Raw genomic sequence first — 24,927 nt, 5'->3', positions numbered from 1 at the left:
TTCTAGGTTGGAAAAAGGAGCATCGTTCCCCCACCTACCTTGGAAGGAAAGCTGAAAGGAGTGTGTGTGAATGGGGGAGATGGCAATACAAGGGAAATGGGGAGTGAATGGATTACTGTGAATGTGAGAGAAAATGAATAGAAGGGATGGAATTGATGATAGGTTAAGGAAAGAGAGAGAAAAAGAGGTGTGCCCACTCACTTTGGCCCTGGCCACTGCTAGTGCCCTCAACCATTTCCCCCTTCACCTCAAAAATACTGTCCACTCCTTCCCCTGGACACCTTAGATTGTGGGGAATAATGCCTCTCAGGATTGGATTTAGATGCAGCATTTGTCTGGCTCAGTACAAATCAAGCCCCCTTACTCTTGCAGCCAATTTGAGAAGTTTTGCTCTGAACAAAATTACAAACTGATGTGCCAACCGTTCAAATACTAAACAAAGATTCTGTGCATGCCCCTTTTAAGTTACTTGTCACTTTCACTCATCCATACTGTACTTTTATTTTCTTGCGGCAGATTCATAGATGGATTTCATTTCTATTAACAGAGACAAGAAAATTAAAAACATAGCTTGTTAGTTGTCAGAACATTTGCCTTCAATGCCAAACAAGATCTGAAATACATGTTCACTTTGATGACCCTTAAGGAATTCTAGGAACTGACCAAGGTCCATGTGATAGTCATTCCTCAGGCCGTAGTCACCATGGGCTTGAAACTGTAAATCTTCAAAAGTCTGAAAGAGACGTAGGTTATCCCCATTTCCATCAGTCTCTCTATTCTCGACATGTTTGCAGGAAATGTGTTTCCAGTTGGGATATCTAATAACGTGCCAAAATTCTTCACAGTTTTCTTTGACACCTTCCACACAAATGATTCCAGGCTTGCCAGTTAGGCAGAAACCAGTCAGATTTAATTTCTTTGCACAATCAAAAATCTTTTTCCTTAGTTCTTGTCTATAGATGTGGTGGCTGTAAATCCACATCCGGTTGAATAATGTTTTAACTACGCTCTCCCTTGGCACATTTTTGCAGTGGAGTTTGCTGTTTTGTAAGTAGCTTATGCTGTTGTCTCGCAACCATTGCACAGCTGCACATACACAAAGTTCTCCTGGCTCCAAAGAAGCAATGTAAGAAGCGAGATCCTTGTTGAGCTCCAGTTGTTGCTGCCTGTCTACAGCACTTGATCTTGCAAAAAGGTGTGGTGGCACCTGGGGGTAGTCATGCGGTAAGGCTACCTGCAAATTTACTCTTGCCTAAAATTAAAAAGCAAATACATATTCACAAAACTTTCCAGTCTTCAGTGACTGCTTTGCATGGAGCACATCACAGTATTCTAATTTAATACAGAAGTGACTAAATGAAGCATGAATGGCTGAGGCTAAATTCAACTGTGGGCATGCAATACAGTACAGTGGCTTAAATTGATATATTGGCTCAATACAATACATGCTGGCTTTATTGAAGGTAAACACGCTTGCACAAATATTTAATAATTAAGTAAAATATTATGTTTTTTAAAAGGTAATAAAGCAAAGGAAAACATCCCAACCCAAAACAGATTATCTCACCTTTGGTTCATCAATAGTAACGGCAACTGAATATTCAATTATATGTGGCAGATTTTCTCTTGTATTGTTCAGATATTTCTGAGCATTAAGGAAATTATTTTCATCCTGAAGAGCTATTTCTCCTTTATCAGGAAACATAGAAAAAAGCATTTCTAATTCTGCCATTTGAAGTTCAAGTCTTTCTTTTATTATGCTGGACATTGTTACAGATGTGAAGTCAGCCACCTGTAGATGGGAGAGATCGTATCAATAATGTTGTTCTTATGTCTACTAATATTCTCTCCCACCCACCCCACAAAATAGATTGTAAAGTAATTTATAAAAGTTGTCCAAGCCGGAACAAAATAGTTTTGAACAAATGAAACACTCCTTTAACTTTGCAATAACAATGAAGCCTATAATCCTCAAGCAGATTTAGGTTCTGGGTCCAAGGAGTTCAAAGAGACTAGGTGCACAAATAAAATCAAGGCCATAAATGCATCCAGTTCTAACATTAAGAAACACATGAAGTGAATTACCAACAAGATGTGGAAGCAGTTGAAGATCTAGTGCTAATATTATTATTGATTCATGCGTTCAATTTTGGACGGGTCATAAAATTACAAACATTAATGGCTATCCAGTTTCCACAGTGAAAAACATATCCATGCAAAGTATCCTGAGGGTTCTGTTTGCAGTGAAAGCACATTGTACTTTAAGTGGTTCTTATGCACTTTCTCTTCCTTTCCAATGTATTGTCTTTGGCTGACAGCTACTAACAGTTGCTGGCCAGGTTTGCAGAAAATGGTAATTCAAACTTTGGCACACTGGTATCTCATGAATGTGCAGGTTCTTGGAGATGAGCTTGTGGCCACTTTGCTCCTACCTGTTCATTTTTGCTGCCAAGTAAACAAACTTAGGCTACAGATTGTGCTTGGTGAGGTGGGAGGTTAACGAGTCCCAGTTCAGACAACACACCAACCAAAACCTTGGCTTAGCTCTGTACGCTGTGACAGTATGCCTCTGAATGCCACTTTCTGGGAATAATTAGAGAGTAGAGTGTTACACTTACCGTAACTACAACATTGATCACTGCTCTTGCTCAGGCTACACAGAAAAAAACATTTTGGTTCCTGAAATTCTGATTGTGCAGATAAAATATAACTGATATAATTTTACAGGATGTGGTATTAGTGTTTGAAAACAGTCAAGATTCAATGATTCCCAGACATGCATCTCCAAAGGGTGAAGATATCAGGTGGCATCCTGGCACCCAGGCATCTTCACTTGGTTGTAAACGGCTGTCAAGTATAAAAGGCACCTGGCAAATTTCGAACACTGGTTAGAAGATATTACCATCCATATTCAAACAACATAAGCCTCAAATACCACTTTCAAGGTGGGCTCCCCAAACCAGAGAAGTCAACTGATGGGTTTACCTTAACTCCTCTATAATGTATTGTAAGCTGCTCACATTTGTTCTAAGAGTCCAATACAAACAATGAATGTTCCATAGAGGCTCAACCAGAGCGCTCTCCAGTCAGGTTTGACTCAGTTTTGTCAGGCTATCATATGTGGCTATGGTAGTGACCCTTCACTTCAACTTGCAAATCCCACCCAATGACTTGTGATGCAATCACATCATCATACAGTAGGCAGATGTTCTGTAGAAGGTAGGTGGGACCAAACAATAGCAGATGAATACTGTACCAATGTACCACTTGCTTTTAAGTCAGCAATTCCCCCCACCACAGCTGTATGATCTTACTGTTTTTATGTGGCAGTTCTGGTTGCAATTTAAAAATGTAAGATTTGCCCTTCTGGGTCAAATCAAAAGTCCCATCTAATTTAGGAATGGGAGTATGTAGCCTTTGAGGTGTTGTTGGACCAAGTCTCATCAACCCTGATCAACCTAGCCATGGTCAGCAATAACAGATGTTTAGTTCTGCAAGGATTGGAAGGCCCCAGGTTACCTATCCCTGAGCTAATGAAAATTCTCTCCCTGCTCGCTGCCAACCAAATGTCTCAAGAAGTACAATACAATGTATTCACCTTTTTAAGACCTCACAGTACAGTATATGCAGGCTTATACCGGGTCCAGTTTAGAGTACTCCGCCCCTTCTTCACTTTAGATCCAACATGTATACAATCAGCACAACTGTCTGCATAGTCAGATGTACGCTTGTAGTTATTAAAATATAACATTCAACTCACACCAACTGTGTATCTTTACGCGCAACAGTGGAACTGTACAAAAATGATCAAGGGCACACTTTCAAACAGAAACGTGTACGCACGTATACACAGCTTGGAACCTTCAACTTAACGTGTGAACAAGGTTCCAATGCGGAGAAATCACGTGGTGCACACTCGGCACAGTCCTAAAACTGCTAAGCAGCAGTCTGCCCTCTTTTGAGAGCCCTAGCAGTGGGATATTGCTGAAGCCAGGCAAGAGGCGGCTCCACCAGAGGCGTCTGGGAGCGGGATGCATCGGCAAATCCTCCAGCGGCCATTACCCGCCCTTACAGCCGTAGGTGCGGAATTAAAATGGCTCCGCCCCCTCCCTCAAATAAGCACGCGGCGGAGGACGTGGCGAAGCCCATCGAAGGTAACCGGCCGCCAGATCCCTCAACACCGGGAGCGAGGCCAATCAGCCCACGCTCTTAGAGACGAAGCGAGTGATTGGCTCGTTCCTTCAGAGGCAAAGGGAGCACAGCGTCTCGCGGATGGGACCCTCCGAACCAACGTGCCTCCTGGGAGGCCCGCGTGCAAGCGACCACGCCCCCCTCTCGCGCGCGCATAGAAACACCTGGGCAGCCACGTGATCCGAGGCGTCGAAGGGCTGGCGGCGCGTCGCTGAAGCGCCGAGGAAGGCTTGGGCTTCGCGCGCGAAGGGAGCCTCAGTGGCGGAGGAGTGAGGTTCGAATTCAAATTATGTAAGAACCGTGTTGCCTGCGGTTAAGATACGTTACTGTTTCATTTTATTTTTTCCACCCTCGCCCGGTCTCTCTCCTGCCAAAGGCCCACCTGCCGGCTGGAAACCGCGGGAGGGGAGAGGGCCCTTGGGCTCCAATCCTGTTTGCGTGCTTCCCACAGGCCTAATCCAGCGGGGCTGCTCTCGGTGTCCTTATGGCGTCCTCATGTAGTTGCGCGCCTGCCAAGGCGGATCCAGCCATGCCCGGGAGAAGAGATTCTTGCCACGCTCAGCTGAGGAGGAAGGAAGCCCCGCTTGGATGCCACGAGTCGTTTGCTTCCCAATGAGCCCGAGTTACGCGACGAGGCTGCGCGTCCGGGAAGCGGGTGGAAGCGGCTCCACCCCACTCAGCGCTCGCTTCTCCCGACCCAATGGGAGGCGGAGACGCCCGAAGCCCCGCCCCGCCCCTACGGCTGCCGGCGAATGCGATAGGCGCAGGCGGCGAGCGAGGCTGCTTCGGAGCTTCCCGGAAGGGCGAGTTGGAAGCTTCCGAGGAACAGCCACGTCCGCTCGCAGAACTCATCCAGGGCGCTGCAGGTTGGTAAGTGGGGTGGCTTCGTCTGTTTGGGTTTGTTCAGGGCGGTAAAAAGAAAGGTGTGTCCCCAAACTGAGTGGGCGTTAAAACGGTAGATGCCGTTTAGCCTAAGCAAGAGTTAAGTAATGCACTATGGGGTAAGTATATCTTATATATATGTGCTAGGTCTTCTGAGCTGGCAGTGACCGACCAGGAAGGAGTTGTTGAGGTTGCAAGTGTGAAGCCCCCGCAGCGTGCAGGAGGTATGAAAAAAGAGAACCCCATGTTAGAGGTCATTAGGTAAGGGGTTGAGAATAAAGCTGCTGATATCATAAGACTGTTACAAAAGTCTATAGTGTGACAGTACTGTACTTGGAATACTGTGTACCACATCTCAAAAATAAAAATGATACCATAGTGCTGGAAAGGGTTAAGGAAAGGGCTTTCAAAATTATCAAGGGGAAGGAACAACAATTCTGAGGAAAGGTTGCAGTTTTTGAGGTTTCTTGTTTAGTTTTGGGGAAAATACTAATGGTGTAGGATTGAAGTGCAAAGCCACCCTCTGGTGTTACTGCTGCTTACCAGGACATGGGTGGGTGGGGCACAATGGAAGCAAGGTTGGTTTTGTCTGGATGTACTAGCTACCGGTAGATAGTCATCATGACTACTAGAGTCATAGGCTTTTTAAAGCTAGTTTGTTTTAATTTCTCCAGGTTGGCCAACTACCCTTTCTACACACACGTTTATTGTTTAAGGTAGTTGTATACTGCATTCCATAAAAATACATCTCTTTATGGATCGTGATAAGAAATTGCAATAAAATACAATTAAGTAAACCCACAGTTAAAGGCACCTCCAAAATCACCACAACTACAACTAATCACTCTGAAATAATCAATGTTGGAATACAGATGTTGTTGCATTTAGCAGTGTGAAAACAGAAAGTTAACTCTGTCTTGTAACCATTTTCTTCCAACCCCTGATACTTTGGACTGGTTAGCCTGAGTTAGTGGGATTGTTACTTCAGTGTGCTAGTCTATGTGCAAGCCAGGAGTTAACCAGTGTCTAAAACAACCTGATGCTGTTGTGCTATCACTCCCATCATCCCTGACCATTAGCCATGTTGACTGGGATTGATGGGAGTTGGATTTCATCATCATCACCACCATCATAGTAATAATTTTATTATTTATACCTTGCCCATCTGACTGGGTTTCTGCAGACACTCTGGGCAGTTTCCAGCAAAATATAAAAACATAATCAAATTTCAAACATTAAAACTTCCTGATACAGGGCTGCCTTCACCTGGAATAAATCTCATTGGCTACCACTGGTATAAGCAAGTAATTGTACTTCTGTGCACACACACACACACTCTCTCTCGCTGTTTTTAAGCTTCCTCACCTCTCATAACTTATTCTGGTGTAAGTTAAGTCCTATTATCTCCCCATCCTCCTGGTTTTGGAATTGCTGTCACAATATGGTCACCTGTAATGTTAATCAATTTATTCTGCCTCTTACAGAGATGGATTTTGAAGCAGTTGCAAAGTACTCAAAGCTCCATGCCAAACCTCCAGGACTTTCTCTTCAGTATGGAACAGCTGGTTTCCGTACCAAAGCAGAGGACCTTGATCACACAATGTTTTGCATGGGTTTGCTGGCCGTATTGAGATCCAAGCAGAAAAAATCCACCATTGGCGTTATGGTTACAGCCTCTCACAACCCTGAAGTAAGTGAATGAGTATTATCAGATAGGAAAGAAGGAATTGAGCTGCAGATTAAGGGGGGGGGGGTTGCTATATGGGTGCTGTGACTTAACCATATCAATATTCTTTTAGAACTGTAGAACTAAAAGGATCATTTAGGCTGATTTCTCTTTTCCTAAGTCAAGATTGCCTATGTTGAAAGAAGGTTTTCATTGATGTCTTTTTCGAAGGAAGACAATGGTGTGAAGTTGATTGACCCATTGGGTGAAATGTTGTCACCTATCTGGGAAGAGCATGCCACACACTTGGCCAATGCAGAAGAACATGAATTGCAGGGAGTGCTGACTGACATCTGCCAGAAGGAAGCTGTAGACCTTCAGCAGGAGGCCTTCATTGTTATTGGCAGAGACACCAGGTAAGAATAAATCTGATAGACATCTTGGGAGTGACTTGGTAATATACACATTCACTCTTCGTGTTTATTTTTTCAAACATATACCGTATTTTTTGCTCTATAAGACACACTTTTTTCCTCCTAAAAAGTAAGGGGAAATGTCTGTGCAGCCAGTGTGGTGTAGTGGTTAAGAGCGGTAGACTCGTAATCTGGGGAACCGGGTCCATGTCTCCGCTCCTCCACATGCAGCTGCTGGGTGACCTTGGGCTAGTCACACTTCTCTGAAGTCTCTCAGCCCCACTCACCTCACAGGATGTCTGTTGTGGGGGAGGAAGGGAAAGGAGATTGTTAGCCGCTTTGAGACTCCTTCGGGTAGTGATAAAGCGGGATATCAAATCCAAACTCATCTTCTCTTCTTATGGAGTGAATGCGTGGTCCCTGGAGCTGAATTGCCCAGGGGCAAAAAGCAGATCGTGCTTTTTTTTTTGGAAAGAGCTAAAGGCTAACAAGAGGGAAAGAGGAGTGTTGAAAAGAAGCCGCTCAGCAGCTGATTGCAAGAGATCCAGGAGGGAGATAAGGGAGGCTAGCTTCCTTCCCGGCCTGCCCCCTTGCCCAGGCCTCCATTGTTGAATGTTCTGCAGAGGGAGGCTGTCTGTTTCCCCAGCAACATGTGACTGGCTTATTGGATTATCTGGCTGATTAGATTATCAGAAGCTGCAGAACTGTGAGTTGAACAGGATTTTTCCCCTTTGCAAAGTAAACTCAACAACTTTGAGCTGATCCTTTAAAAAAATGGGGCTTTTCCTCTTTGCAAAAGAAACTGCACAACTGTGAGCTGATCCCCCCAAAAACAGGGCTTTCCCCCTTTCCTCCTCTGAAAACTAAGTGTGTCTTATGGTCAGGTGTGTCTTATGGAGTGAAAAATATGGTAGGTATCAGGGCAAAACTTTTTCAAGGCCAATATATGAATGAAACCACAATATAAAGCTAAGATATTAAAATATAACAGCATTAAAACAGCAGCTATTAAATAAGTCGGAAAGAAAAATGTTTTCAGGGTTTGTTTAAAGGCCAATAAAGTAGAGGGAGCTAAGGGAAGGAATTCCACAAATGTGGACCCATTGTAGAAAAGTCCCTGTCTTGTGCACCTCCAGTCTAATGATGCCTTTCAGTGTTTCCATGGATGTTACCCATACAACATTTTAAACATTTCTATTGGATAATGCAGTCACCTTGCTGAAGCGAAGCAGATTTGGGCCTGCCATGGTTTGGATGGGAGACCTGTGTAAGGAGTTCTGTGATGGAAGGAAGGTGCAATATAAATGCCCTAAAGAAATATAATTAATAAATATAGCATAAGGCAAAAATTGTAAGTTGCTAGGAAAGTTCTGAGTACAGTCATACCTCGGTTTAAGTATGCTTTGGTTTGAGTACTTTCAGTTTAAGTACTCCATGGACCCGTCTGGAACGGATTAATCCACTTTCTATTACTTTCAATGAGAAAGTTTGCTTCAGGTTAAGTACGCTTCAGGTTAAGTACTCCGTGGACCGTCTGGAACGGATTAATCCACTTTCTATTACTTTCAATGGGAAAGTTCGCTTCAGGTTAAGTACGCTTCAGGTTAAGTACAGACTTCCGGAACCAATTGTGTACTTAAACCGAGGTACCACTGTATATCCTATTACATTACTATCTCTTTGGTTGTTGTGATTTATTCCCTCTAGAGATGTAGATCTCACTTGTGTCCTGCATGTTGATATTGTTTGTCTGTATTCATGTGTCAAGAATGAATTGGGGTAAACTGGTGTGCTTGGATAGCATTTCAACTAAAGTAACCTTATTCCTGTGTCTTGCATCCAGGCCTAGCAGTAAGAAGCTTTCACAATCAGTGATTGATGGTGTGTCTGCTCTTGGAGGTCAATACCAAGGTATGCCCTGTGCTCGCTTATCTGAGGATTGATGATGTTCCCTTTATATCCATAGTGGTTGATAGGAAACAAATCAATGATGACGTATTTCATTTAAAGCATTTTTTAAAAATCTCTCCTTTCTGCACCTTTACTTGAGCAAATGTAATAAGGTACTGTGAAATATGTCCCTGAAGCTGAATAGTGTCAATCCTTGACTAGTGTGTGTGCTTTAAACTAGATTATGGCTTGGTAACAACACCACAACTACACTACATGGTCTGCTGTCGAAACACTCATGGGAGTTATGGGACTGCAACCGTGGAAGGTTACTACCAGAAACTCTCCAAGGCTTTTGTGGAGTTTACAAAGCAGGTGAGAGAGCTGTTTTTCAAGTCTTGGCTTGTACAGTGGTACCTCTGTTTATGAACACAATTGGTTCCGGAAGTCTGTTCATAAACCAAAGCGTTCATAAACTGAAGCAAACTTTCCCTTACGTTACAACCGCATCTGTTCCAACTCTACAGACAGAGAATCTCACCTAAGAGATCTACAGCAAACCTTTTTAGAACTAAAATATCCACCTGATGAAGTTAAACAACAGATCAACAGAGCCAGACAGATACCTAGAGAGAACCTGCTGCAAGACAGACCCAAAAAAGAAAATAACAGAACACCACTAGTCATCACATACAGCTCCCAAGCTAAAACAGTACAACGCATCATCAGAGATCTACAGCCTCTCCTGGACAATGACCGCTCCCTTTCTCAAGCTCTGGGAGGAAGACCTTTCATTGCCTACAGACAGCCACCCAATCTTAAACAACTCCTCACCCACAATAATACAACCACCAGACTTAACATGGACACTGGTACCAGAGCCTGCAATAAACCCAGATGCCAACTTTGCTGCCACATACACCCAGACAACACCATTACTGGCCCCAACAACATCCAACATACCATCTCAGGACTATTTAATTGCTCATCCTCTAACATTGTGTATGCCATCAAATGCCAACAGTGCCCTTCAGCTCTCTATATTGGACAAACAGGCCAAACCCTACGCCAAAGGATAAATGGACATAAATCTGACATCAGGAACCAGAAGACAGAAAAACCAGTAGGAGAACACTTCAATCTCCCAGGACATTCTATACAAGATCTCAAAGTAGCTGTCTTACTACAAAAGAATTTCAGAAATAGACTGGAAAGAGAAGTTGCTGAATTGCAACTTATCACCAAGCTCAAAACCATGGAGGGACCTGGTTTGAACAGAGATATCGGGTTCTTATCACATTATACATGATAAGCGATCTTCAGCCATCTCAACCCTTGCTTTTTCATGCAAAACCATTTGCAGTCGTTTGCGGTCATCAACAGCTATCAGTCAGTCAATCACCCATTTCCACCACCCTTCTGAGTGATCCCCCCTCCCCATCCCCATCCCCACCCCTCCCCACCCCTTCTCTACATAAGTGCCTGGAAACTTCCATTTCACTGTATCTGAAGAAGTGTGCATGCACACGAAAGCTCATACCAAAATAAAAACTTAGTTGGTCTTTAAGGTGCTACTGAAGGAATTTTTTTATTTCCCATTGAAAGTAATGGAAAGTGGATTAATCCGTTCCAGACAGTCCGCGGAGTACTTAAACTGAAGCGTTCATAAACTGAAGCGAACTTTCCCATTGAAAGTAATGGAAAGTGGATTAATCCGTTCCAGACGGGTCCGCGGAGTACTTAAACTGAAATGTTCATAAACTGAAGCATGGGTGTAATTGGTTCCGGAAGTCTGTCCATAAACTGAAGCGTTCATAAACTGAAGCGAACTTTCCCATTGAAAGTAATGGAAAATGAATTAATCCGTTCCAGATGGGTCCGCGGTGTTCATAAACCGAAAATTCATAAACCGAGGTGTTCATAAACCGAGGTTCCACTGTATTCTTGAATATACTTAATGTCCTTACACCTCCTCTGCCTATATGAGCTTCCTATGAAGAATGGCAGCAGAGGCTCTTTTTTTGAGTGTCAACTCTATGCTGTTACATTGCTGTGGACAAAGAACAGGGCCTTTATAGTGTTGGCTTAAGTTCTTTAAATGCTTGTCCTAGAACAGTTTGCTGTTGCTGGACCTTGCTTTCTTTTAGGATAATATTTTGATTTAAGCAAGCTTTTAATGCCATAGAAGTTAAAGGTGATCAACTGTGATTTTGTATATACATTATTCAAAATGGTACTGTATTGGCTTTATGAGGAAAATCGGGATGTAAACCCTATGGAAAACAGTGGGACTTTATTTAACAATAACCATGTTTAAGGCTGAGCTTTTAGCATTGCAGCCATGTAGACAACTGAACAGGTTTATAACTTTGAAGTATACGATAGTTTGCTTTAGCAGAAAGAAATGAGCAGTAGTAACAAAAGTTTAAAGAAAAACAGAGGCAGCCTAAAACTAGCAGTAGGAAAATAGATATTACATATTGCTGCCATCGTTGTAATAGGGCAGAGCAAAGTGTGTTTTGCTCCTGATAAAGATGAAACATTGAAATCATTGGAGGCTGGTCCATCAGAACAATTGGGGGGGCGGCGCTGCTGCACCACCTTCTGTGTACCCTCAGCCTCTGCCTACAGTCAATCCAGCAGATGGTACTACCTGTGAGCTTCCTCCGCCTTAATCTCAATGTTGCCTGTGTAGAACAGAGCAAGGAGGAGGATAGAGACACGAATTAGCTGACTCTATTTGCCACCTACTGCTGGATCACCCTCCCTTCCGCTCTACCAGTCCCAGTGGGCTCTAGTAGTCACTGGTTGAAATAGAGAGGAAGTTGTTCCAGAATCTACACATACAAATACCATTTTGAGTCCTGTTTATCTTTTCATTTCTGTTTATTTTGTTTGGCTGTCTGCTCCAGAACACAGTCAGTGTTGCATATGAGCAGGTGGTAGGAGTTCAGAGACAACTGTTAAAATGACCCTTTATTGCTTTCTTACCTGCAGGCTACCAGCCAAAGGGATGGTCACATTTGCCTGAAGGTAGATTGTGCAAATGGCATAGGTGCTCTCAAACTCAAAGAAATGGAACGCTATCTTCCAAGTTGCTTCGTAATACACTTCAACAATGATGGGACTAAAGGAGAACTCAATCACCAATGTGGTGCCGATTTTGTAAAAGTTAATCAGAAGCCTCCTGTGGGTATGTAATGGCAAATGTATATTGACACTCTCATGGTATTTTTTTTAAAGTCTGCCTCAATATTAACTTAAAACAGAGAACCCTAAAGTTCTATGATGACATCACCTCATCAAAATATCATTCTTTTCTAATCATACATTCAATCTTAAACCAGTTGTGGGCTAATCCCCAGACTAATTGCCTCTGGAAGTTCGGAGAGGTAGGGTTTCTCATTCATTTATTTATTGCCTTCCACACACTTGTCTTGGGGCGTTGTATGATATACATTTAAGAGTTTAAACAATCCAGAAAATAATAGATATTTTTTAACAACAGTACAGAGTAGGCACCAATGCCAGAGATTGATTAATGAAGCTGGGAAAGCTTATCAGCTTTATTGACATGATCAAACTTTTCCCCTGCTTTCTCAGAGACACCTATCCAAAACTCAGCTTATCTCACTTTTGGTGCTGGAGATGTTAATACATGCTTAGATAGTTGGATACCGGCATATGACTTCTTTAATTATAATGGAACACACTTTCTGATTCTGTCTATCTAGCTAAGACTAGATGAGACTATTTTGCAGATACAGCTTCTGCATTTGTAATGTATAACGTAATGTATATTTTGAAGTTTCACTTTCTCATGTTGAGCCTATCTATTTTTTCATCTATTTTTTATATAGTTCTGAAATGAAAACTAGTGCAGGGTGATAAAGGTAAAAGTAAAGGGACCCCTGACCATTAGGTCCAGTCGTGCCCGACTCTGGGGTTGCGCGCTCATCTCGCATTATTGGCCGAGGGAGCCGGCATATAGCTTCCAGGTCATGTGGCCAGCATGACAAAGCCGCTTCTGGCAAACCAGAGCAGCACATGGAAACGCCGTTTACCTTCCCGCTGTAGCGGTTCCTATTTATCTACTTGCATTATGACGTGCTTTCGAACTGCTAGGTTGGCAGGAGCTGGGACCAAGCAACGGGAACTCACCCCGTCACAGGGATTCGAACCGCCACCTTCTGATCAGCAAGCCCTAGGCTCAGTGGTTTAACCACAGCGCCACCTGGGTCCCAATGCAGGGTGATATGAGACAATAAAATTGTCTTTAGATTCCCCCCCCCCCAAATAGCCTGACTCTATATGAGGCAACTCCTCATGTTTCTATCAGGATCTTTTTCTCCCTTTTTGCCTTTGCAAGTTAAGGGCTATGTAACACTCTGTGATATCCAGCTAAGTCATTGTCAGAATAACTGACACAAGTCCATTGATTTTATTGGGTCTACTGTCAGTATGACTAACATTGGATAGCGCCCAGTAGTGACAAGTTTGTGCTGCTAATTTCCTGTTTACTTTCATTCTCTCCAATCCTTTCCACTATTAGTCTTCTTCCCTTCATGTTTTATTTCTAGCTATACTCTGCTCCCTCTTGTCACCCTTGGGGGTGGGGAGCCTTAATGTCCATGCCTATAGCCATACCCAGCTTAGGGACACTGCTTACAGACTCAGCCCGTATCATCAGCATTTTGGCTCTTTTATAAATAAAGATTTTAAAGAACAAGTGGGAAACTACATTGGCACATGGTACTGTGAGGAAATCCTAACAAAATGGGTAGTTCATTTCTATCCTATTTAATCTGTAGGTTGCTGTGAAACATATTAAGAATACTGAATGCCTTGATTTCTTAAGTGCCAGTATTCCTGAGGCCGAACAATTATTTTTTGTATTTACTTTGTTTACTCTGCTTGTTAGGACTGGAAATGAAGCCTGATGAGAGATGCTGCTCATTCGATGGTGATGCTGACCGAATTGTTTACTACTATAATGACCCTGCTGGCCATTTTCACCTTCTTGATGGAGATAAAATAGCAACTCTAATCAGCACTTTTCTTAAGGAACTTCTGGTCAAGGTAATGGAATTCTTTCACTTGCTGCATGGTTAAATTGAGGAAATTAACAATTGAAAATGTAATTAGCTGGAACTTTAAGTTTCTACAATGCAAATAATTCACCGAGCAGTTCTTATCTTTGGCTCCCCCCTGCTTTTTGGGAACAGTTTGGGTTTTTTAAATGAAATTCGATCAGGAAGAAATAAAAGTAATTGCAACTATTTAACATAGTGCTTTTTAAATGCAATTGTCTTTAAGTAGAAGGGATTTTTGGAATACTGTACTTGCCATCATCAGTTTTGGGTTGAGCTATCAGGTGTGCTCTTGACTTTCACCAATAGCATGCTTGCCCTGTTTTTAAGTATGTGAGAGTTCTGAAAGTTCTTGAAGAACACTTCCTATTCCAATGTGAAATGTTAACATGTCTTTGCTAACTGGAATTTATGAACATCCAAGGCAGTGATTTTTAAATAATAATAATAATAATAATAATAATAATAATAATAATAATAATTGTTTTGTATTGTGTTTTCACGAAGATCTGATTATGCAAATAGCATGCTTCTCTTCCTTCAGGCTGGGCAGATCTTATCATTTGCAGTCATACAAACAGCCTATGCCAATGGGAGCTCTACACGTTATTTGGAAGAAACCATGAAGGTACTAATTCAACGCTTGCATGCCCTGCCATCTAACATCTGTGCTTAAAAACAATGTAAAAACCATCCAGGCCTAATCACACATTGTTTCATGGGAAAAACAACAACAGTGCAAGTGAATCTTTTAGTAACTAAGACTTATGTGCAATGCCCTAACCTAGAGGAGGAGGTGTTACAGAGTTCCACCTTTTTCTCCAAAACATATTAAGAGCCTTCGAATTCATGGAGATTAGTTGTGTGAAATAGCTGGCCCTCTGCATAGCCAGTGGTGCCATCAGGGCTGGAGTTTAGGGCAGAGGTCCAGGGCCCCTCTGCAGAATGAACAGGAGGGCCCCTAAACGTAGCAGAGCTGGCTTACCCTATTTTGAAATAAGTGACATAGTACACATTACCAATTATGAAGACATTTGACCAGTAAGTCTGAAGTTTAAAATCACCTGGTTACTGTTGTGTATAACATTTTTCAAATTAGCATTCCCACAGATTTTTTGGTCAGGCATGTGGGTTTTAGTTTTGATACAAGCAGGATAAAGCTTGGTTTTAAGGTGCAGCCCTACAGCTCCATCTCACCACAGATGGTTTGTTTGGTCTTCTCCTTCTAGGTGCCTGTCCACTGTGCAAAAACAGGAGTGAAGCACTTGCATCACAAGGCCCAGGAATTTGACATTGGAGTTTATTTTGAAGCAAATGGTCATGGCACGGTAAGTGTTTTGCACTTGTAATCTCTCCCTCTGCTCTCTTTTTTTTTGTAATAAACTTCATCCTCAACCTCAAGAAGACTAAAATTCATTGTGCCCCTATCTAAACTGATAACTTTTCCAGCCGCTCCTTGCCACACTGCTGTAATATTCTCTGATCCTTTCTCCTCTTGTCTCATGTCTTATATCCCTCCCAGTTATTCTGGGATAAAGAGCCCAGAATGAGTTTCAGCCCCTAATTTGTTCCAAAAGTCAGTCAGAGGCTGGAGTAAGTGAAAGAGCTTGGCCTTTGCCTAGCTTTTGATGCACTTAGCATGGGGATAAGAGAGTTTATAGTCTTGGGATGGGTCACCTTTTTCTGTCAGGAGCCACATGCTGATCATGGGTGGGGCTATTCACTGTTCTCTCTTTTTGCAACCTCTTGCTTTAAAAGGATTAGCCTTATCATTCACAAATTTGTCTGTCAATGGATGCTAGCCATAATGTCTATATTCTTCCTCTACTTTCAGAGGCAGTATGCCTCTGAATGCCAGTTGCTGGGAGACACAAGTGAGGAGAGTGCTGTTGGGTTCAGGTCCTAGTTGCAGGCTTCCAATAGGCACCTGGTTGGCCTCTGGGAGAACAGGATGCTGGGCCAGATGGGGTTTGACCTGATCTAACAGATCTCTTCATAGATTTATTCATATGTTCTTATTCACCATCGGCCATTCCTTCTCTTCCTGCCTGCCTGTCTCTCTTTTCCTCCCAGCCTAGCAGGCTACTACTGGGGGAGAGTCAGATCACTTTTGTCAGAGGTCTGAACTGATCACTTGCAGACTGCTGTTGAAATTAGCTTGAGGGCTGCATAAAACTAGGCAGAGGCAAGTAACTAATAGCCAGGTTGTTGCCTACAATGGGTGGCATTCAAAATTCCTGGAAAAATACTGGCTTGGTTCCAGAACCTGAGCACCACATTCCAGGGAGACACTATAGGATGTTGAGAGGGAACTTTTGCCCTGTTCATGAGCTTCCTAGAAATAGATTTGGCCAACTGCTTTTGGAAATGGAAGCTGGACTGCATGGAGCTTTGCAGACCTCACTGTTAGGAGCCTTTATTTCTCACAGGGTATGAATAAAATCTAATGTACTCCCTTTTGTACCTATCATATGTTCATCATTTTTGGGGAGTACCAGTCTTTCTTTGAAAGCATCAGTGATACACCACTATCACCATGTGGTAATTGGGAGATGGTGGTGACAGTGGCCACGCTGCATTCCTTCAGACTATCGAATATGTTCCTCCTTCCAGGTCCTGTTTAGTAAAGCTGCAGAAGAGAAGATAAGGTACCAGGCAAAAGAGGAAAAAAACAACCAAAAAAGAGAAGCTGCAAAGATCCTTGAAAATACTATTGACTTGATAAATCAGGTAGGAATGTTGACAAAGAGCTAAAGTTTGTTTTTAAATTTCTTAATACTAGGAGTTTCAAAGATGTTACATGACGACATCTCTGTGTTGCAAAAGAGAGTAAATTACCATTGGGAAATTGATAATCTGGGATACATCTGTATTATGTACCGGTACAGTCATACCTCGACATCCGAACGCTTCGACTTCCGAAGGTTTTGACTTCCGAAGTCGACAACCCCAGAAGTCTTTTCGCCTGGCGCGTGCGTTCTGTGCCTGTGCGAAATCGCGCTTTGCGCATGCGCCAAACACACGCTTCGACATCCGAAAACCTCGACTTACGAAGACGGCCGCGGAACGGATCGTCTTCATAAGTCGAGGTACCACTGTAATTGGTTGGACCATTATTTCCTGTTGGGAAAACGTCACCCAGTCTCCATGTTTGTGCTGGTGGGGTTGTCAACTGGGGCTGGAATAATCAGCTGACAAAGCATGCAAGTGGAGTCAAAGTGGTCTGTTTGATTGTTGCTTGTTATAATTTAGAGCAGAAGTGCTCACAGAGTCAGGTACCTCCTCTTTGAATTCTTGCTCCATCCCTAGTGACAGATAGAATCTGATGATAATGGGTTAGTTATCTGACCTGTAAAATGACTGTGGGGGTTGGAGACTTATTTTATAGTTCCCAATAGCCTGATAATGTGTTTGTATTTCCAAATCCCTTTGCTTTACACTTCGAGATTGTGGGGGGTTCTCCCTTACCCTGCTTTGAACATTGAGATATTCTGGGGCAGAAGGTAGCTTAGTGGAGAGTACTGGTACAAGTCATGGTGCTACAGAGCTAAAGGCGTTGTTTTTTGTCTAATTACGTTGGTGGTGGTAGCTGCTTCCTGGTGCCAACACAAACACCCTTCAGGTAAATTTACGGCCTCTTCTTGAGGAGCTTCTTCACCTACTATTTGCTTGTCTTTGTTTTTATTATGTATTTTGTGTTCTCATTTTGTACATTTATGTTGTGAACCACCCTGTGATGAAGAGCAGTATACAAATTTAATAAATAATAATTTTTAAGGATGTAGGCCATGTGGCAGTTTTTAGGCTAACTGAGCGTGAGAATCCAGATTATTAACTGGAATCAAGGCTGCCTCTGCCATACTGGTTTTCCTCACTGGTATTCTCTCCTTTCCTTTTATTTTTTGCTGTCTATCCCAGACGATTGGTGATGCTCTTTCAGACATGCTGGTGATTGAAGCCATCTTGGCGTTGAAGAATCTCACAGTACAACAGTGGGACACCATGTACACAGATCTTCCCAACCGGCAACTCAAAGTGAAGGTTAGTGGGAAGTCATTGATGGACACAAATGCTACTGCTTGCAGCAGTGGTTCATTTCAGTGACCTACAAACTTGGCTTGCTTTCCCAACTTGTCTGCAAACACAAATTGGGTTGGAGACAAGGAGGGTCTTTTTCATACCCATGGGTCTTCTTGTTTGTTGGGCAATCATTGAGATGCTGTAGCATACTGTCAGCTCTCTGTTGCCAGGATATGGGCAGGATCCATACTGGCCTGAGGAAGCCCAGATCCAGTGCTTTCTGGCTGCCTCAGGCTTTCAGTCCTCCCTGGCTGGCTTATTAGCATTTGATGCCATGGCATGGCATGTGAGCTTAAGCCAGAGACGACACTATCAATAACTGCACCTTTTTGAAAATGGGTGTCGGCTACTTTACTGCACAGAATCTCCCTCCTTGGTGGAAGTTTTATTTCTTGGGCAATTGACTCAGGATAAGCTTTTTTTAAAAAAACAACAACAACAAACAATAACAAAATACTCCAGCTACTGTGCACTGTAACAAAAACCCACTGACTTTCTGGCCCTGGGTCGGCTTTGGACAACACATTGCAGGCTCAAGGGCATTTCTGACAATGTAGTCATTTTATGTTGCAGTGCGAATTGGCTTTTGGAAGCCTTCCTGTGAGCATGCATGTCTGGAAATAGTTGCATTGGGTGACCTAAGACTAAATCAACTAGAATTTTTCCAATGAACAAAAACTTGCACAATGTGTCATCAACCTTGAAATTGGGGGTTTAATGTTGGTCCTCCAATCACCGTTTCTTAGTTGTTATGTATTCACAAGAATTGAGTTTCATCACAGCACAGACCGGGACTATAAAACATTCCTGGTCGCTGGGATAGTCCAATGTGTGCATGTTAGTGCAGCTCTCACAAGAGGTCAAGATCTGGGAGAGTGAGATAGAAAACTTGGCATAGCCCAGCAGTTTCAGTGATTGACAAAACACAAAATGTGATTTAGGTCTAGTTATGTATGAGTGGGAAGAGCCAGCCAATGACAGCCAAAAAATTGAGAAATGTAGGTGGAGAATTGTGCAGGAGTGACAATATCTTATGGGCCTTGCAGAGTACTCAATACAAATCTGTATCAAAACTAGGTCTGTGTTCTCTCTCTCCTCTTACTGTTGCAAAATCTGCAGGTAAAATTAGAGCTTTTAACAAGTCCGATTGTATCACTTCCTTTACTTGGACTTGTAGGTTGCTGACAGACGTGTAATTGACACTACGGATGCTGAAAGGCGAGCAGTTACACCCCCAGGGCTGCAGGAGAGAATTGATGAGCTCACCCAGAGGTTTAAATTGGCTCGAGCTTTTGTTCGCCCATCTGGAACAGAAGATGTCGTCAGAGTCTATGCTGAAGCAGACACACAGGTCAGAACCAAAGTGATTCATATTCTTAATGCAGTGTGGTAGAGAATAATTTTGAGTCCAGATAGTAGGTTCCCACCCACCACCATGCAAACTTTGTTTGCAAACACTAATTATTACATTTATATACAGTCATACCTCGGTTTAAGTACGCCTCGGTTTGAGTATTTTCAGGTTAAGTACTCCGCGGACCTGTCTGGAACATATTAATCCATTTTCCATTACTTTCAATGGGAAAGTTCGCTTCAGGTTAAGTACAGACTTCCGGAACCAATTGTGTTTGTAAACCGAGGTACCACTGTACAGCCAAAGGTTAAGCAATTAGCAGCGTGGGCACAATCTGCTTCAAGAGGATCTTCCCCTTTTGCACCCCCAAATTATCAACAAACTGTCCTCCCTAGGCTTTTTGCTTAGGGGAGACATGGATATTCTTCTTGTACACCCTCTTAAGAGTTTTCAACATGGGGGGATAAAATAGCATGTGGAATGGGTCTTTTGTGTGTTCCTTGGTTCCTCATTCCATCCTCTGCTTAAAAACAGTTGGAAGAAACAAGAGGGAAGAGAGACAGAAAAAGACAGAAAGTTTTTGTCTCCTATAGTCTCCGAAGATGGGGGAAAAACCCAAAGAAGGATCATAGTTTGCTTGGAAAAAATCTCTGCTTGCACTACCTCTCCTTTTTCTTACTTTTGAAATTTCTGTGGCCCAAATTAAATGATGTTGAATGCATTTAATCTGCAGTTAACTTGCACATTCTTTTAAAAAGTAAGTCCCTCTTTGGTGTAATTGTTGCCTTCTAGCAGCTGGAAGAAATAGATCAATCTTAGCTGCACTCAGTGTCTTAGAAAGGTACCTTAAAATTATAGGATCACTTTAGCAGCCTTGGTTTCTGGGTACAGCTGTCCAAAGCATCCACACTGAAATATGACTGAGTGTTTACTTGAATTGCAATTTCTTCATGCTGCAATTCTTCTTTCCAGGAAAATGCAGATAAACTTGCACATGAAGTTAGCCTGGCTGTCTACCATATAGCTGGAGGAGTTGGAGAACAGCCCAAAGCTGTAGTATAATGAAGTACCGTTCTTTAAGGTAAGTCATAAACCATACCTTCCTGCTTTTGCTTTAGTAAATGAAATGCAAAATTAATTTATAATTAAAAGCAGTTCCTTTAGAAGTGAGTTAACTCCTTATTGTCATTTCTGTTAACTTTTATTAGGTCACTGCAGTTCTTAAGTAATTTTTAGACTAAATTGAATTTTGACAACTATATTGTTGGACAAGCAAATCTTTTCATTTTTCCATAGCAAGGCAGCAGTGTCCCCTTTGCTCCTGCTAGTAGTAGCCAGGGAAGGGATTTTTTTATTTATTTAACATGCAAAAACTTTGAACCATATATTTAAGAGTAACGTAGTTGTAACTCCATATAGGAGGGTACTTAATTGAAAATGTGAAACAGGAAGTTGCCATGGGAGAAATGACGTTAATTGAGAGGAGTGAATGTTGGGAGCAGTGCTGAATCAAAGTATACAGAAGGCTCAGAACTGCTCTGATAGCTGGCACTTTTCCATGCTTTCGATTAGAAAAGTGGCTCCCTGTAAGATGCTGCATAGATATCTAGACAGAAAATAAGACACAGCTAGAAAAAAATGTGCAACTTGTATTGGTAATTTTCTTAAAGACATACCTCAAGATGACAAAACAAATGTACAATAAATAGTAGGCACCATAACTGATATGAGCCAGCGATATTTCAACTTGATTCAGGCCACATCCAGAACTTATTTACAGGTATTTAAATTAAATACATCCTGAAGTATACATTACATACAAAGTATGAAAAAGGAAACTATACACACTGGAAGGATGGAGTGGTTTCATTTGAAGTTACATTACTTAAGATAAACATTTTGTGTACACTTCATGTTTTCATGACACCTTCCAGAAAGTCCTTCTCAACCATTTCTTCAATTTTTTGTCTTGCTTTGCTGGAGAATGTCTTTTGAGTTTCCATTTTTATGTCCTTGGTAGGGAAAGAATTTGGGTAAAGCATGGGGCTCCCTGAATGACCAATGCTTCTGCTGGTGATTTTGCTGTTAAATACTTGGCTCAGGACGTTGAAGAAAGGCAGAAGCTGTTCAATGCTGCGAACAGCACAGATGGTCAGGAGCAAGCTGCCAGGTTCCCAGTTTAGTGTTTTTCCTGAGCTGTCCTCCTCTGGGTTTTTCTGTTAATATGTGGGAAGAGAGGAGAGGAGAGTTTCAAGACAAAGCAGTGCTGCAGGAGACTTCAAAAATTCACTGGTCAGTACTAGACCTGGGAGATGTATCAATAAAGAGTGTGATGTCGGTCATGGGTGAAGCAGTCACTGCACCCCATGGACAGGCAGTTCCTTTAAACTTCTCTGCTGAGGGTGCGTGGCTGCCCACACCCCTCAGCAGAGCAGGTGAAAGAAACTGCTGCCTTTGCACAGGAGCGACAGCAAGCTACCTCTTTCTCCTGGGAGGAAGAGACAGCCTCTGCCCCATGCCAAGGCAGCAGCTGCTGGAGGTGCTTCACCCTGTGCCTCATGCAGCCAGGGTTCCAGAGGAGGTGGCAGCTTTGTCCACCTGGCCTCGAGAGGCAGAAGCTGCGCATGGTAAAGCTAATAATCTCTGTGGCTGGCAGCTGTCATCAGGGCCGGCGCTTCAATTAAGGCAAACTAGGCCTTGGCCTAGGGTGCCAGCAGTGGCAGCGCCCGTTGCTGAAGCCTTCAGCTATGGGTGCTGTTGCTGCCGCCGCCGCTGAACAGCTCACAGCGTCCCTGGCTCCATAGGCGGGAGGTGCGAGAGCCCAGCACCCTCCCGCCTATGGAGGGGACGCAGCGGGGTTATACGCATGTGCCGGGGGGGGGGGAGGCGCCAGAAGGTAATTTAGCCTAGGGCGCAAAAAGCCGTAGCACCGTGCCCGGCTGTCATCCTCCCTGCCTCTGTTCTGACACCATAATATACCACCAGCTAAGCTTTGCAATATGGTGGTATGTTGCAAAGCAAATATCTCCCAGCCCTAGTCTGCTAGGTCTGGGTGATGGATCAAGACATCGCCCAGGACCAGAGCATGACGGGGGTATATTGCAAGTAAAACCACCACCGCTCTTGAGTCTCTCTAGCCTAGATACTACAGGAGGAGAAACAAGCTATCCCTTGGCGGTCTATACAGCCCAGGCAGCTTTTTAAAACTGTTCCACTGAGGGGCACAACTGCCCGAACCTCAGTGCAGTAGTTTAACGAACCCTCAACATGCTGGATACAAGTACGTGGCATTCTCCAGAACTTTTGATCAAGAGGCTGAAGACACTATGTGCACAGCTGACACAAGTTGGCTTGAAGGTTGAACCCCACCCTTCAGAGGTGCTGTTGCCAGTTTAACCTAGCTAAAGCCACACATGGTTTTAAGCGCCTGTTGGATCAGAGCTTAAATGTATGATTGATGTAGTGATGTAAAATATGCATTGGGTCTGTAGCAGTAATAATAATTTATGAAAAGAGAAATGAAATACCTTTGCTCTCTTTCGCAGCAGTTTTGCTAATCGTACTACGTATGGTTTGAATTCCCTTTGGTGTGTGCCTTGTCTTCGCACCTCCAACCCTGAATCATCAGAAGCTTCTGGAATAAAGGCCCAGCGATACCTGTTAAAGAAAAAGAGGACAAAGTCACCACTTCGTTGCACATTCAGCAAGTTATCTTTGGCAAGAACACCCCAGCCCTCCCTAGTTGAGTCAACTTATATCCAGGCATGTCTTTATGTACCCAAAATATGCTAAGAATAACCAAGATCCATGGGAGTAAAATTAGATGCATAAAATGATAAATAGCAATCTGTTTCACAGAAGCCACTTCTAAGAAGAAATATTCTGAAAGCATTGTTTGCTCTGTTCTGCCCACCCCTTTCCGATTTCCTTTTGTTCATATTTGCCAAATGGTAATAAAACACACCCTTCCATACATATTGGGACACAGTCTTGGGCATCTGACAGAAGCATAACAGCACAGGGGCTGGTTAGTGGGGAGAGGGCCCCTATCCAAGTTGCTTCTCCTGAATTTCTACCAACGCTATAAGGAGGGCCTTTCCCTGATGGGGAGCTGTGCCACCCTAAGCCACATTTTCACTGCCATAACACAAGGTGAGGTGGCAGAAGGCAGTGAAAGCACCCGCCCTTGACAGTCCATAAAGACTAAATATGAAGGTTTTCTCACAATGAAGTGTTTCTACGGCACACTTTGATTTGAATGAGATCAAGTGTACTTACATCTGAAACTGAGGAAGATTTTCAGAGGGCAGTGCCAAGGCTAAATCCAGAAATTTACAAGCTGACAAATAAAGATTTAACCATCTCTGGCTGTTGTAGGATGTCGAGAATCCATTGCCTCCAGTGTATGTAGTTTCCAGGCCAGCAACAGATGGTCCTGCAGTTCTACAATTTGAATGAATTTACTACAGGTTATTCTTAATCAGTTATGTCCACACTTCACAAATCAATGCTCTTCTCTTAGAGAACTCTCCCAGTTCACTTAAAGTATGTGCTATGAGGATAACTTTTATATTACCCTTCTAAAAACACCATGTAAACAATTTTAACAAGACAGTTGCAGCTAGTAGTTCTAAATAACACTTCGTTTGTTCAGATAATTTAGTGTAAAGAAGCAAGACCAAAGTTTGATTTACTTTACAATACAGTGATACCTCGATTTACGAATTTAATCCATTCCGAACGGACCTTCGTAAGTCGAAGCCAATGGATAATTTTTTAAAAGAAATTTGTAAGTCGAAAAAATCCTATCTAAACTGCATCCAAAATGGCGGATAGAACTCTATTCGTATCTCGAAACATTTGTAAGTCGAGTCATTCATAAGTTGAGGTACCACTGTATTGAGTCCTGTCTGACTAATTTGATCTCTGTGAACTGACTGCATTTATTAAATAAACATGAACTGGAATTTTAAAAATTGCTTACTGCTGCTTATTGGCACCGATTGTGCTCCTGTTTTCATAGCAGGGGTGGGGAACCTTCCAAATTAGTAATATAAAATAAGGCTAATCTATAATAAATTAGACTATCAGCCAGTATATTTCAACTATTGCGCAAATAAGATGAGAGAAGAGAAATTGGCATTACCTTGAGATATCTTCATCAGCTGTGAGTTCCTGTTCCATCAATAAAAATACTTGGACCTGAAGTTGTTGTTTTTTAAAGAAAACCACACCAAATTTTAAAAACAGTATTAATAAACGGACATTCCAATCATATCCCCCTTACACATCGGCAGTGATATGGTCGTGGTATGCATGTGAACAAACGCCTGATCTTTACCACTCAATTATTGTCCTCCC

At 42.7% G+C, this 24,927-nt stretch overlaps 3 protein-coding genes across 17 annotated transcripts in view; 1 reads left to right on the top strand and 2 right to left on the bottom strand.

The window, feature by feature from the left end:
* Positions 1–482: 482 nt before the first annotated feature.
* Positions 483–4,865, bottom strand: RWDD2A (RWD domain containing 2A). Of its 5 annotated transcripts, none has more exons than XM_088665937.1 (4): positions 4,574–4,865; positions 2,433–2,583; positions 1,568–1,792; positions 483–1,252 (listed from the first exon to the last, which is right to left on the bottom strand). In XM_088665937.1, the coding sequence occupies exons 3-4, from the start codon at positions 1,766–1,768 to the stop codon at positions 575–577; spliced, it is 879 nt and encodes a 292-aa protein (XP_088522063.1). In that variant the 5' UTR covers positions 1,769–1,792; positions 2,433–2,583; positions 4,574–4,865; the 3' UTR covers positions 483–574. The 5 variants fall into 5 exon arrangements, with proteins under 5 accessions (XP_088522063.1, XP_088522064.1, XP_034965406.1 ...); XM_088665938.1 differs by lacking the exon at positions 2,433–2,583 and adding an exon at positions 2,619–2,867 and having other exon boundaries at positions 4,574–4,711; XM_035109515.3 differs by lacking the exon at positions 2,433–2,583 and having other exon boundaries at positions 4,574–4,711.
* PGM3 (phosphoglucomutase 3) lies at positions 4,844–24,773 on the top strand. Of its 6 annotated transcripts, none has more exons than XM_035109503.3 (14): positions 4,844–5,057; positions 6,558–6,763; positions 6,971–7,155; positions 8,996–9,063; positions 9,284–9,417; positions 12,040–12,235; positions 13,964–14,121; positions 14,677–14,760; positions 15,362–15,460; positions 16,746–16,862; positions 18,051–18,173; positions 19,390–19,563; positions 20,539–20,647; positions 23,112–24,773. In XM_035109503.3, the coding sequence occupies exons 1-13, from the start codon at positions 4,892–4,894 to the stop codon at positions 20,626–20,628; spliced, it is 1,800 nt and encodes a 599-aa protein (XP_034965394.1). In that variant the 5' UTR covers positions 4,844–4,891; the 3' UTR covers positions 20,629–20,647; positions 23,112–24,773. The 6 variants fall into 6 exon arrangements, with proteins under 6 accessions (XP_034965394.1, XP_034965396.1, XP_060128546.1 ...); XM_035109505.3 differs by having other exon boundaries at positions 4,844–5,061; XM_060272563.2 differs by having other exon boundaries at positions 4,850–5,057; positions 23,115–24,773.
* The window catches only part of DOP1A (DOP1 leucine zipper like protein A), a 56,267-nt gene continuing 52,535 nt past the window's right edge, over positions 21,196–24,927 (bottom strand). For all 6 annotated transcript variants that reach the window (XM_088665928.1, XM_035109496.3, XM_035109497.3 and 3 more), the window contains 4 exons: positions 24,713–24,768; positions 23,845–24,009; positions 23,094–23,223; positions 21,196–21,782 (listed from right to left, as the gene is read on the bottom strand). In XM_088665928.1, coding sequence (XP_088522054.1) covers positions 21,477–21,782; positions 23,094–23,223; positions 23,845–24,009; positions 24,713–24,768 — 657 coding nt within the window. In that variant the 3' untranslated portion in view covers positions 21,196–21,476. The remainder of the gene's footprint in view (positions 21,783–23,093; positions 23,224–23,844; positions 24,010–24,712; positions 24,769–24,927) is intronic.

This window comes from Zootoca vivipara, chromosome 3 (assembly GCF_965207765.1).
Source record: "Zootoca vivipara chromosome 3, rZooViv2.hap1.1, whole genome shotgun sequence".
Lineage (NCBI taxonomy): Eukaryota > Metazoa > Chordata > Lepidosauria > Squamata > Lacertidae > Zootoca > Zootoca vivipara.
Note: the sequence above shows the minus strand (reverse complement) of the source record. Positions and strands in the feature narration are given on the sequence as shown.